At 42.3% G+C, this 15,169-nt stretch overlaps 1 protein-coding gene across 2 annotated transcripts in view; it reads right to left on the reverse strand.

Moving 5' to 3' along the window:
- Positions 1–15,169, reverse strand: part of gdpd2 (glycerophosphodiester phosphodiesterase domain containing 2) — a 139,438-nt gene that overhangs the window by 85,060 nt on the left and 39,209 nt on the right. For both annotated transcript variants that reach the window (XM_087992011.1, XM_043704773.2), the window contains exon 3: positions 2,645–2,748. In XM_087992011.1, the coding sequence (XP_087848137.1) occupies positions 2,645–2,748 (104 nt within the window). The remainder of the gene's footprint in view (positions 1–2,644; positions 2,749–15,169) is intronic.

Consider the following 15,169-nt stretch of genomic DNA (forward strand, 5'->3'; position numbering starts at 1 on the left):
ATCCCCCCTCATCCACCAAACTCTATTGAATATACACCCAGAGTCCTCAAACATTCCTCATATGTTAAGCTTTTCATTCCTGGGACCATTCTCGTGAACCTTCTCTGAACGTATTCCAGGGCCATTATATCCTTCCTGAGATACAGGGCCCAAAACTGCACACAATACTCCAAATGTGGTCTGACCAGAGCCTTAGACCCTCAGAAGTACATTCCTGCTTTTATTCTGTCCTGCGCACTATCCTGAGCATACTATAAATTCTTCATAAGATTAAAGTTGCTCATGATTAATGTACAGGTTTATTTCTTAATATGACCTCATTATCTCCTCATTTATTCACTGCCCCACCATATAGCTATGATCAGGAGGGCCAAAAGACAACTCCTATCACTGCTTTCTTTCTTTTTTTTCTGACCTCCACTCTTACGGATTGTACCAATCCAAGATTATTTCCCTTGATTTTGTATTTATTCCACGTAATGGTAACAATGCTAACCAGCCTTTCCTTCTTGCCTGTCCTTTCAAAAATACACATACCCTGAATATTTAGTTCTCAGCTTTGATCTCCTTGTAAACATGTCTCTGTAATGGTTGTAAGATCACAGTCATTAACTTGTATTTGTTAACTCATTTATTCCATTGCTATGCACATTCAAGTAAAGAGCTAGAACCACGGACAGGAAGTTGGCTGAGTGGGAGGAAAACAGAGAATGATGTAATGAACTGTTGTCTTTTTGGACGGGAAGAAGGTTCCCAGAAGTTGGTATAATCACCAGCCTTTCTTGATAGTTATTCATCAACTAGACTTAGGTGTAAAAGCACAGTTTCATAATTTGTATATGACTCAGAGTTTGGGAATCTTGTGACCTTTGAGGAAGACTATAATAAACTTCCTTAAAGGTGTAAAGGACAAGACATGACAGATGAAATTTACCGAGGGAAATGGGAAGTGGTACAGTTTGGAAGGAAAAATAAGGAGAAAGTAAATATAAGATAAAAAAGGTACAGGGAGTAAAATACCTGGGGATATGTATGCACAAATTGTTGAAGATAGCACAGCAGGTTAAAAAAGTGTTTAAAAAGGCATACTGAATCCTGGTCTTTATAAATACAGGAATATAATCAAAATCAAGGAAGTTATGATGCACCTCTAGAAAACTTTGATTTAGCTTTTGATGAATTGTGTGTCAAAGTCTGGGCAGTGCTGTTTGAAAAGTATGAGGGTTTTAGATAGAGTACAGAAAAGAATTAGGAGAATCGATCCAGGAATGAGGGACTTTAATGGTAGATTGGAGAAGCTGGATTTGTCTTCCTTAAGGCGTGGTCAGAGGTGATTTGATAGATGTGTTCAAATTCAAGGCGGTGTCTAAACAAAGCACGTCTGTAATTAGCCATTGTCCATCGGGGAGTATTGGCATAGCTTTTTTCTTCAGAGAGACAGAAATGGTTATAGTTTGAGTGGCAATCCTCCACATCAAATATGGCAGACCAGGAATCTCTCCTACTTTTACCACCTGCCATGGAAGAATTAACATTATAGTTCTGAAAAAGCACGGCCAGTAAGGCAGCATCCGAGGAGCAGGAGAATTGATGTTTCAAGCATAAGCCCTTCATCAGGAATTCCTGATGCTCGAAATGTCAATTCTCCCTCGGATCCTGCCTGACCTTCTGTGGTTTTCCAGCACCACACTCTTTGACTCTGATCTCCAGTATCTGCAGTCCTCACTTTATATCCCTATCAACCTGGTTAGCCATATGTTAGATATTCCTTCAATGTCTAACAAGTCCTGCAGTGATACTTGAACAAACACTTCAAGTTTAAGAGGCATGGGTATCATTTACTGAACAGGCATAAGCCCTTCCTGAAGAAGGGCTTATGCGCGAAACGTCGATTCTCCTGTTCCCTGGATGCTGCCTGACCTGCTGCGCTTTTCCAGCAACACATTTTCAGCTATCATTTACTGAACCACAAGACCCTCACCTTGGCATAATATATACAAAACAAACTATTCCTGTAGGTGAATGGGTCAAGAACCAGAAGAAACTGACATAAAGTGATGGACAAAACAATCAATAATAAAGAGGTGAAACTTCTTATAAAGTAAAGTGTCAGTATCTGGAAAGCACTTCCCAAGTGTGTGATGGTGGTGGATACAATTAAGGTTGTTTCAAAAGGGAGTGGGATACGCATTTGAAAAGAAACATTTGCAGGGCTTTGGTGAATTCATTGAATTGTGAATGAGTTGAGTTGCTCTGGGACACTGAATGGCATAGACAAGAGGGACTGTGTGCAATAGCGATTCTATAATTCTAAATTTTACAATCTATAGTTTCTGTCATGATCTAAAAAGTGTATTCATTCTACTGCCTTTCAAAATTAAACAAATTACGTAGAAGCATGGGATAGCCAAACATTATGCTAAAAAGTTTTGGATTGGCCCTGGCCTCATGATAAATATCCAAGTTTCTGTTCATAAAAATGCACTCCACCTAGCTGGGAGTGAAGACTCAATTACAAGAATAATCTTTGGTGCTGAGCAGGAGAAAAAAAATCTAAGGTAAAAATTCAAAAACACAAGATGTATTTAATGAACAGAATGGAAGGTTAAATATTAGAAGGATGCTGTAAACATTTCATACTTACTCATTTAAGTTGCTGTAGTCATTGCGCAGTGCCCACCAACAGTAAAACCAGAAAACACAGATGCCAAAGGCACAGCACAAGATCAGACACCAGATACATGTGCTCTGTAATGATAGGACAGGTACTATTATACAAAGGAAAGATGATTCTATTACACACTGAAAGTCATGACATAAGGGCCTAGATTTTTGCCACGATTCTCTTAAAGTGAAAAATTTGGATTGACAATTCGAGGAGCATCTCAGTACTTGAACTTGGAACTTTGAGATTTTTATGTTCTACAGCAGAGAATGATGCAAGCCCTCACAAATCAGCTGACAAGCTTGGTCCTCATGATGTCATGTGAACATGGACTTCAGCATGTCATCCTTATTAACACTGGTAAGAATCCCTTCATGATTTTAGCATTCTTTTTGAATAATGTAGTGTACAAAAACATAGCAACTCATGCATAAGTTTAAGTAAATAAATTCAAGAAGTGCTCAAATGTGATATATATGTTATGGGAAGTATACTAATGGTGAATGGATTAATGGTCTAGGTGAGATACTAACCTTTGCTTTTGCAACTCCTATGGAGGGCCCTCAATGTTGCCTCTGAGGAGGATAAGGCAGACGATACAGCAATGAGAATTGTGATGTCCTGCCTCATTGTGTATGCACCTACTAGGAATCATGTTTAAACTGTGCAACTCTGCCTAGGCACCAGTATCTTTCGAGCAAAAGATCTCTGGTGATTTCACTGGGAAGGTTTAAGGAGATGAGGGTATTGAGAAGCCATTGGTACCTTTACCCTCCTCAGATAACTTCCTTAGCCTTGAGCTGACCTACATATAGTTAAAGGGGCAAGCTGCTAGTATCCATCCCAGCAATCACTGGGTTAACAAGGTGACCTGTAAAAGGTACATAACCCCTGATGAATTCCATGAATGTCAGGACTTCTACCTATTCCAATGACTTTAATTAATCTCTCATGGTCTGACTGAATGGAATTGAGCCCTGGCGCAATGAGGAGCTCTTCATGCTATTAGACCTTTCCATTCACAGTGCCAGAACACCCAGTGCCTTAGAAACTCTACCAATTACCTACATATCTGTTGCTGACTAGAAAAATACTGAGCCCTAAAAGGAGATCCCTGAGGCTCCATGTTTCTCCTTATCATTGACATGTTACTCCCTTCTCTAAAGGGGATTTCAGGCATGTCCTCCTGCACTCTGGTGTTGTGGTGTCACCCAGTGCACTAATATTATTTGTGCAATATCGCCCTGATGTGTTGTTATCTGAGTTGGGAAACTGTAGGCTAATAAAATGTGACACTGCCTCCTCAGACATCCCTTTCACTTCCCGGTCCCTGAAGAATGATCCTGGCTCATTGTGAGGGATGGGAGATGTTAACAAGTTATTTAACAAGCAATAATCCCAATCAATTAGCATCTTGCCACTTCCTAGTGAGAATCTTGCAACATTGCTTGTGAAAAGCATGAAAGATTGTGGGCATTGCTCGTAATGTCATGATGAGCCTCACCACACTTGTTACCTGATTCTGCCACACTCCTCACTCCGTGTCATTTAGATCCCTCTAAAGTTCCTCCTGGGATGTCTACAGTTCTCTCAATAGGGGCAATTGTTTCCCAGGCCAGAGATTTAGAGATAATAAGTTTCAGTATCTATTTGAGAAATCACAAGTATGCCACATTGTTGTGGGAATTAGTTACTCATTTGGGCTGGATAGCTGGTTTGTGATGTTGAGTATCAGAGACATAGAGATGTACAGCACAGAAACAGCCCCTTCAGTCCAACTCGTCCATGCTGACCAGATATCCCAACCCAATCTAGCCCCACCTGTCAGCATCCAGCCCATATCCCTCCAAACCCTTCCTATTCATATACCCTTCCGGATGCCTTTTAAATGCTGCAGTTGTACCAGCCTCCACCACTTCCTTTGGCAGGTCATTCCATGCACATACCACCCTCTGCGTGAAAAAGTTGCCCCTTAGGTCTCTTATATCTTTCCCCTCTCACTCTAAACCTATGCCCTCTAGTTCTGGACTTCCCCATCACATAAAAGAGACTTTATTTATTTATCATATCCATGCCCCTCATAATTTTATAAACCTCTGTAAGGTCACCTCTCAGCCTCCGACACTCCAGGGAAAACAGCCCCAGCTTGTTCAACCTCTCCCTATAGCTCAAATCCTCCAACCCTGGCAACATCCTTGTAAATCTTTTCTGAATCCTTTCAAGTTTCACAACATCCTTCCGATAGGAAGGAGAACAGAATTGCACACAATATTCCAACAGTGGCCTAACCAATATCCTGTACAGCCGCAACATGACCTCCCAACTCCTGTACTCAATATTTTGACCAATAAAGGAAAGCATACTAAACGTCTTCTTCACTATCCTATCTACCTGTGACTCCACTTTCAAGGAGCTATGAACCTGCACTCTAAGGTCTCTTTGTTCAGCAACACTTCCTAGAACCTTACCAAAACTCCTGCTAAGATTTGCTTTCCCAAAATGCAGCACCTCACATTTATCTGAATTAAACTCCATCTGCCACTTCTCAGCCCATTGGCCCTTCTGATCAAGATCCTGTTGTAATCTGAGGTAGCCCTCTTTGCTGTCCACTGCACCTCCAATTTTGGTGTCATCTGCAAACTTACTAACTGTACCTCTTATGCTCGCATCCAAATCATTTATATAAATGATGAAACTAGTGTACCCAGCACCGATCCTTGTGGCACTCCACTAGTCACAGGTCTCCAGTCTGAAAAGCAACCCTCCACCACCACCCTCTGTCTTCTACCTTTGAACCAGTTCTGTATCCAAATGGCTAATTCTCCCTGTATTCCATGAGATCTAACCATGCTAACCAATTTCCCATGGTGAATCTCATTGAATGCCTTACTGAAGTCCATATAGATCACATCCACCACTCTGCCCTCATCAATACTCTTTGTTACATCTTCAAAAAACTCAATCAATTTTTGTGAGACATGATTTCCCACACACAAAGGCATGCTGACTATCCCTAATTAGTCCTTGCCTTTCCAAATACATGTACATCCTGTCCCTCAGAATTCCCTCCAACAACTTGCCCACCACTGACATCAGGCTCACTGGTCTATAGTTCCCTGGCTCATCCTTGCTACCCTTCTTAAACAGTTGCACCAGGTTAGCCAACCTCCAGTCTTCCAGCACCTCCCTTGTGACTATCGATGATACAAATATCTCAGTAAGGAGCCCAGCAATCACTTCACTACATTCTCACAGAATTCGAGAGTGCACCTGATCAGGTCCTGAGGAATTATCCACTTTTATGTGTTTCAAGACACCCAGTGCATCCTCCTCTGTAATATGGACATTTTTCAAGATGTCACCACCTATTTCCCGACATTCGATATCTTCCTTGTCCTTTTCCACAGTAAACATTGATGCAAAATACTCATTTAGTATCTCCCCCATCTCCTGTGGCTCAATACAAAGACTGCCTTGCTGATCTTTGAGGGGCTCTATTCTCTCCCTTGTTACCTTTTTGTCCTTAATATACTTGTAAAAATGCTTTGGATTCTCCTTAACTCTATTTGCCAAAGCTATCTCATGATCCCTTTTTGCCCTCCTGACTTCCCTCTTAAGTATACTCCTACTGCCTTTATACTCTTCTAAGGATTCATTTGATCTATCTTGCTTATACCTGACATATTCTTCCTTCTTTTTCTTAACCAAACCCTCAACTTCTTTTGTCATCCAGCATTCCCTACACCTACCAGCCTTTCCTTTCACCTTAACAGGAATATATGATGTTGTGGCCATTTCAGAGACATGGAAAGAGGAGGAATGGATGTTGCAGGTTCCAGGATTTAGATCTTCCATTAAGAACAGAGAAGGCAGTAAAGAAGGCAGTAAAGAAGTAAAGTATGTCCTTGTTAGTCAAGGACAGTAAAACGGTGGCTAAAAGAACTTTTGACGATGTCTCGTCTACTGAGGTGGTATACAACTTTACAAAATGCTAGTGTGGCCACATTTGGAATATTGTGTACAGTCCTGGTCACCCCATTACAGGAAGGATGTGGAAGCATTGGAAAAGATGCAGAGGAGATTTTCCAGGATGCTGCCTGATCTGCAGGGAAGGTCTTATGAGGAACGGTTGAGAGACTTGGGTCTGTTCTCATTGGAGAGAAGAAGGCTAAGAGGGGATTTGATAGAGACACACAAAGTGAAAGTCTTTTTCCTAGGATGATGATGTCAGCTTGTACAAGGGGGCATAACTACAAATTGAGGGTTGATAAATTTAAGACAGATGTCAGAGGCAGGTTCTTTACTCAGAGAGTCGTAAGGGTGTGGAATGCCCTGCCTGTCAATGTAGTTAACTCAGCCAAATTAGGGACATTTAAACAGTCCTTGCATAAGCACATTGGGTGATGATGGAAAAGAGTAGGGAGGTGGACTTAGATTAGTTCACAGGTTGGCGTAACATCGAGGGCCAAAGGGCCTGTTCTGCACTGTATTGTTCTATGTTCTATGTTCTATACTGTCTCTGGACTCTTGTTATCTCATTTCTGAAAGCTTCCCATTTTCCAGCCATCCCTTTACCTGTGAACATCTGCCCCCAATCAGCTTTTGAAAGTTCTTGCCTAGAAACATAGATGATACTTGGAAGTAGCTGGAAGCAGTTTCAGTTTCAGTGGGCTACCAGAAACCAACGGTACTTTTTGATATGGAGTCATTAGCTTGAGCTGGGGAATTTTTAATTGTGAAATGATTAAGGAGAGCTTAAGAAATTGCTTAGTTGGATGCTACTGGAAGAAACGCAAGGAATCAGAGTAATTAGAAAAGCACAAACATTGAGGAAAAATAACTCTTGAGAGCTCTGGCACATCATAATTTAAATCTCAGATCAAGTAAAGAAGTCCTCAAAATGTCTCCTTAGATGGAAATACAAGTAGAACAAATCATATTTCCAAAATATAATTGCCTTCGTAATATTTCTCTGTTTAATTCTTGTCAAGCAAAAAAAAAATGCTTTTGGTTTAAAATGAAGAATCTTGTGGTATAACTCTTCTAGTTAACAACTGGAAATCTGAACATTCTTTTCAACATTGCTTATCCCTATCAAGATCATAACAGAGCTCCCTGATGCAGTATGGGGTAAATTACATAAAATGGCAAAAGCTATCCAATTTACTTGCATTGGTATAGTTCAGAGCTTTGAGTGGCAAAGATCCTCCATTGAGACAGTGAGAAATCAAACAACAATTCATCACTCGGCACATGCAGGAATTGTGCTGTGCATTCACAGGATGCAAGCCAAATAATGAAACCTGGGCCAATCAGTCATACAACTTAAAAAAAGTAAGAAGTGAAATACCAGGTGCATTCATATAAAATAAACTTTATTGACAACATGGACAACAGTCTCCCAAAGCAAAATGCCCAGTCATTGTAGAATGTGTTTGATTTTACTAATACTGAAATCATTGGGGGATAAAGGGATATAGGGGGACCTATAACAGGCTGGTGATCTATCCCATCAGACTTCATCTCGGCAGTAAAGATTAGCCGTATTTTGTTTAAGAAGCAACCCATGGAAATGCAGAAATGGGAGCACTGTTCTGAGCGACATGGGTTTTTTTGTTATTTTTAAGGCTTGTGTATGTGACTGCACTTCAAGCACAATGAAGCTTCTGTTCCCTTTCAAGTTCCAGATACATAGCAGAAAGAAACTCCATTTGTTTATTTGACTATATTTCTTTTCTTTTCATTTTGGTTGCATATTTCCCCAGTACATACTTTATTCTTATCCCCTAATGGACAAGATCAGTCTAACTATTAGAATTAAACAAAGTTTAGAAATTCAAAATGAAGGTAACAATTATTTAATTATCCCACAGCAAAAAGACTATTAATAGTTTATGTTAAGATATAGTCATCTGCGTATACTCTACCTCATAACTGGCACATGATCAAGCATTTCAACAACAAAAGTTCACATGAGTAAGAACACACCCAAGACACAACATAAAACATTTTATAGACTTGTTTTCCAGTTAGAACACAGATAAAGCTCCACACGACTTGCCATGGCAAGCAATACGTACCACACCCCAATGATCACAACAATCAAAATGATTGAATTGAACTGAACCCAGGGGAGACTGCGCAGTTTTTTTTATATATGGTTTTTTTTTGCATTTCCGATATTTGTTTAATGTATCAATTGCAATTCAACCTCAAATCGAAATAAAATCCTGCAATTCAACCTCAAATTCATATAAAACCCTCCCAATTTGAGTCAGTAGAAAAATGAAGCCTGACCTGAGAGCTGATCAACCTGCGAAATATAACCAACTTGTAATTTAAAGGACATGTGTTGGTTATAAAGTATTAAGTACAAAATTATTATTCAGTATTATTTGAAAGATCCCAGTCAGATAATCTGTCAACTTGTCTTCATAATTTACGACTCAAAGACCTAATGTTATCCCAATCGTGTTTCATCATTGATACATTTCTAGCCCTGGCAGAGCTCAGTGCTTACTTATTTTAAATACTTATGGCATTTTACTCATTTTCAAGTGTGACACTGCACACAGGAATTTTGCAGTGAAACTGGTTACACTCTCAGGTCAGCCACAGCTGGATATAACATTGTCAAGACGTTGAAGACAATAAAACTGCAGATGCTGGAATTCAAAGGAGACAAACAGGAGGCTGGAAGAACACAGCAAGTCAGGCAACATCAGGAGGTGGAGAAGTCAACGTTTCAGGTATAACCCTTCTTCAGGAATAGGGGTGAGTGTAAGGGGAGCTGCAGATAAAGGGAGATGCAGAGCGGGTTTTGGGTGGGGAGAGGAGCGGAGTGGTGAGGTAGTGATAGGTGAATACAGGTAGAGGGTACGGCCTGGTTGGCTGATGGCAGGAATAAAACTGGTTGGTAGATGGAAGGAAGGGGAATGGGAGGGAGGAGGCAGGCCTGGAAGGGGAGTCGCAGTATGGGAAGGAATGTTATTTGAAATTGGAGAATTCAATGTTGAATCCTCTGGGCTGTAGGCTGTCCAGGTAGTAGGTGAGGTGCTGTTCCTCCAATTTGCGGTCTGATTCACTGTGGCAATGGAGGAGGCCAAGCATGGTCATGTTAGAAAGGGAATGGGAAGGGAAATTAAAATTGGTGGTGACTGGGAGGTCAGGTTGGCCCTTGTGGGCCCAGCTAAGATGCTTGGCGAAATGTGCCCTTCATTTACGTTTGGTCTAACTGATGTAGAGAAGACCACATTGGGAGCACCAGATACAGAAAATTTAGGTTGGAGGAGAAACGCTTGAACCTCTGTCTCGTCTGGAAGGACTGTTTGGGACCCTGGATGAAGTTCTCCAATTTCAAATAACCTCCCTTCCCATTTCCTGACTCCCTTTCCAGCCCCGCCTTCTCCCTTCCATTCCTCTGATTGACCCTTCCTTCCAGCTACCAACCGGATTCATTCCTCCCATTGACCAACCAGGCCATACCCTTTGCGAGTGTTCACCTACCATTCCCTCACTACTCCGGCACTCTCCTCACCCAAAACCCTCCCCCACTCCCCCATTTATCTACAGCTCCCCTTACCTCCACCCCAATCCTGAAGAATGGTGATACCTGAAACATTGGGTATCACCTCCTGATGCTGCCTGGTTTGCTGTGTACTTCCAGCCTCCTGCTTGTGTACATTGTCAATAAGTCAGCAAGAGCAGAAATTCATTGGTAAATAGTGGGTGAAATATAAAAAATGAGCTGTTGTCAAACTGAAATTTAACTTAGTTTCTTAAACTTTTTAGAAAGTTCATAAAGTTTTTGGGAGTTAACCACCAATCAACTACAAATGAGCTATATTGCATTAAAGAAAAGATATGGTCTGTAGAAATAACAAATTGGAGTTAAGGAGATGCTAATGTGAAGAGATTGATAGACAAGGAAGACTAATAGCAATTTTACCTCAAATCAAACCAGATTGAAGTACAACATAGAAATTAGATATTGAGTAATTACATTATCAAATTTAAAATGTTAATAACAAGCTAATAAATGAAAGCTAGAAATGGCAAAATTGGCTGTGTCATTTCAGTGATATGAACGTGTATACAAGCAGAGATATTCTGGTTTCTTGGTATTATTTCACCCCTGAACTATTTTCTGGAGACAAGAACTAGGGAAGACATGGTGCTGTGAAGCTTGCTCATGAAAGCAATTGGTAGCCAACTGAGCTTGTTAAAAGCCTGTGAAAATGTTTTGTCGGAGTCTGACTCCAAGAGGCACTAAGGAACAGTGCAGTTGGCTGGAGGTGGCCTCTGGGTGGAAGACCATCAGTGGTGTAGCACTCCAGGCAGGCTTTAAAACCTTACTGCTTGCCTGCTTTTAATTACAGCTGCAGCTCACTCTATGGAGATATTCCCCATTCTTCCTGCCTTCCTCACTCCACTCCCTCCCCTTTAATCTTCAAAGTGTTGGGTCGTGGGTGCCTTGATTATTTCTTCAATACTGGAGGACCACCCATTATGATGATCATGGCTAAGTGGTTTCTCCCAGGCATGGACTTTGACACTCTTTCTGATCCTGGTGTTGCCATTCTGAAGTTCCCAGGGAAAATCTTGCTCATAATTATAGCAAGTGACAAATTAGCAATGTATTAAGCATTATGACAAAGGTAGCATTAAAGAAGTTGGACAGATTTCTTGCCTGGATAAAAATTTTGCATACTAATGTATAGAACATAATAAACAAGGAGAAGAGCTGACAAGTTGAGGACCTGAGATAGCATTCAGTGTCACTGAGTGAAGTGGACCCTGTGGCACTCAATCTGGGCAGAGCCATATTAGAACATAGAGCACAGAACATAACAGCGCAGTACAGGCCTTCTGGCTCTCAATGTTGCGCTGCCCTGTGGAACTAATCTGATGCCCATCTATCCTACGCTATTCCATTTTCATCCATATGGTTTTTCAATGACCATTTAAATGCCCTTAAAGTTGGTAAGTCTACTGTTGCAGGCAGTGCATTCCATGCCCCTACTACTCTCTGAGTAAAGAAACTACCTCTGACATCTGTCCTATATCTATCACCTCTCAATTTAAAGCTATGCCCCCCGTGCTAGCCATCGCCATCCGAGAAATAAGGCTGTCATTTCCATCCCATCTAACCCTCTAATTATCTTGCATGTCTCAATTAAGTCACCTCTCAACCTTCTTCTCCCTAAAGAAAACAGCCTCAAGTCCCTCATAAGACCTTCCCTCAATACTAGGCAACATTCTATTAAGTCTCCTCTGAAACCTTTCCAAAGCTTCCCCATCCTTCCTATAATGTAGTGACCAGAAATGTATGCAATACTCTAAGTGCGGCCGCACCAGAGTTTTGTACAGCTGCAGCATGACCTCATGGCTCCGAAACTTAATCCCTCTACCAATAATAGTTAACACACTGTATGCCTTCTTCACAACCCGGCACGGTGGCAGAGTGGTTAGAACTGCTACCTCACAGCGCCAGAGACCCGGGTACAATTCCCGCCTCAGGCAACTGTCTGTGTGGAGTTTGCACATTCTACCTGTGTCTGCGTGGGTTTCCTCTGGGTGCTCTGGTTTCCTCCCACTGTCCAAAAATGTGCAGGTTAGGTGAATTGGCCATGCTAAATTGCCTATAATGTTAGGTGAAGGCGGGAGTATAGGGAAATGCGTATGGGTGGGTTGCTCTTTGGAGGGTTGGTGTGGACTTGTTGGGCAGAAGAGCCTGTTTCCACACTGTAAGCAATCTAATCTAAATCCTATCAACCTGGGTGGCAACTTTCAAGCATCTATGTACGTGGACACTGAGATCTGTCTGCTCATCTACACTACCAAGAACCTTACCATTAGCCCAGCACGCTGCATTCCTGTTGCTCCTACCAAAATTAATCACCTTACATGTTTCCACATTAAACTCCATTTGCCACCTCTCAGCCCAGCTCTGCAGCTTATCCATGTCCCTCTGTAACCAGCAACATCCTTAAGCATTACCCACAACTCCACTGAATTTAGTGTCAACTGCAAACTTACTAACCCATACTTCTATGCCCTCATTCAGGTCATTTATAAAAATGACAAATAGCAGTGGTCCTTGTGGTACACCACTGGTAACTGAACTCCAGGATGAACATTTCCTATCAATCAGCACCCCCTATCTTTTTTCAGCTAGCCAATTTCTGATCCAAACCACTAAATCATCCTTAATCCCGTGCCTCCACATTTTGTGCAATAGCCTACCATGGGGAACCCTATCAAACACTTTACTGAAATCCATATACACATCAACTGCTTTACCCTCATGATTTGTTTGGTCACCATCTCAAAGAACTCAGTAAGGTTTGTGAGACACAACTTACCCTTCACAAAACCGTATTGACTATCTCTAATCAACTTATTCCTCTCTAGATGATTACAGAGGAACCTCGATTATCTGAATACCAATTATCTGAAAATCGGATTATCCGAAGGGGATCTCGAGGTCCAAACAGAAACATTACATCAATGGCGTGTTTCCAGCACTGATCGCGTCTTTTGTTTACAGTGATTAAACAGACACCGTCTCCAAGAGACTGACCCCCTGCCCTCTCTCTATCCCCACAGTTGCCCTGGAGCTCTACATAGGGTGTACCCTCAACACACCCCCCCACCCTTCCCCAGATAATCTCTTCAACATTGTCCTATCCTGTACAGGGTAAATGTGGAACCTGTCAAAAAGTTACGGTAAAAAGTTGTGTGTGTGTATGTGTGTGTGTGTGTGGGGCTGTGTGTGCTATTTGGAGACTCATCACACAAAGACAGTATCAGCAGTCTTGTTGGTGTACAGTCCGGCTGCCCCGGAGAGGGGGAGGGGATGGAAGGGGGGTGGGGGTGGTGTTGGATGGTGTTGGGGGCGGGTGGAGGGTGAAGTTGGACAGTGTTGGGGATTGGAGGTTGAGGGCGGTGTTGGATGGTGCTGGGGCGTGGAAGGGCAGAGTTGGAAGGTGTTGGATGGTGTTGGGGGTTGGGGCGGGTGGAGGGTGAAGTTGGACAGTGTTGGGGGTTGGGAGCGGGGGGGAAGTGTTGGACGGTGTTGGGGCAGGGGCGGAGTTGGACTTTGGGGGATGGGGTGGTGTTCAGGGTGGGGGTGGTGTTGGACAGGGTTGGGGGCGAGTGGCAGAGTTGGACATGGTTGAATGGTATTGGGGCGGGTGGGGGTGGTGTTGGGTGATGTTGGGCATGGGGGCATGGGCGGAGGGGCAGAGTTGAACAGTGTTGGGGGTTGGGGGTGTGGGCAGGGGCTAGTGTTGGACAATGTTGGGGTTTGGAGGTGCAGGCGGGGGGGCGGAGTTGGACGGGGTTGGAGGTGGGGGAGCGGAGTTGGTCTGGGGGCGGTGGTTGAGGGGTGCGGACTTTCAAAACTCCGGGCCCCTGAGAAAAGGCATTTAATTGATTAATCGAATAATCAATTATCCAAACGAAATAGTGCCCACCCATCTTGTTCTGATAATCAAGGTTCCCCTGTATAAATCCTGTCTCTTATAACCTTTTCCAACACTTTACCGACAACCGAAGTAATGCTCACTGGTCTATAATTACCAGGGTTGTCTCTACTCCCTTTCTTGAACAAAGAGACGATATTTGCTATCCTCCAGTCTTCTAGGACTTTTCCTGTAGGTAATGACAACATAAAGATCAAAGCCAAAGGCTCTGCAATCTCCTCCCTGGCTTCCCAGAGAATCCGAGGATAAATCCTATTTGGCTCAGGGAATTTATCTATTTTCACACTTTCCAGAATTGCTAACACCTGCTCCTTGTAAATCTCAATCCCGTCTAGTCTAGTAGCCTGTATCTCAATATTTTCCTCAACAACATTGTCTTTTCTAGTGTGAACACTGATGAAAAATATTAACTTAGTGCTTCTGCTATCTCCTCAGACTCCAAGCACACGTTCCCACTACTATCCATGATTGGCCTAACCTTTCTTTAATAATTCTTTCATTCCTGATCTACTTATGAAAGCTTTAGGGTTTTCCTTGATCTTATCTGTCAACGACTTCTCATGTCTCCTCCTGGCTCTTCTTAGCTCTTTCTTTAGGTCATTTCTGGCTAACTTGTAACTCTCAAGTGCCATAACTGAGCGTTCACATCTCATCCTAACATAAGCCTTCTTCTTCCTCTTGACGAGAGATTCAACTTCTTTACTAAACCATAGGTTCGTCATTCGACCACTTCCTCCCTGCCTGACCAGTACATACCTATCAAGGACACGCAGTAGCTGTTCCTTGAATATGATCCATATTTCAACTGCAGTTTCCTTCCCTATCCTTTCCATCCTAAATCTTGCCTAATCGCATCATAATTGCCTTTTCCCCAGCAATAACTCTTGCCCTGAGTTAAATACTCATCCCTTTCCATTGCTAAAGTAAACATAACCGAATTGTGGTCACTATCACCAAAGTGCTAACCTATCTCCAAACCTAACACCCGGCCAGGTTCATTATTCAGTACCAAATCTAA

The sequence above is a fragment of the Chiloscyllium plagiosum genome, unplaced genomic scaffold (genome assembly GCF_037043375.1).
Source record: "Chiloscyllium plagiosum isolate Xiang-an unplaced genomic scaffold, Cpla_swu_hap1 HiC_scaffold_11, whole genome shotgun sequence".
Classification (NCBI taxonomy): domain Eukaryota; kingdom Metazoa; phylum Chordata; class Chondrichthyes; order Orectolobiformes; family Hemiscylliidae; genus Chiloscyllium; species Chiloscyllium plagiosum.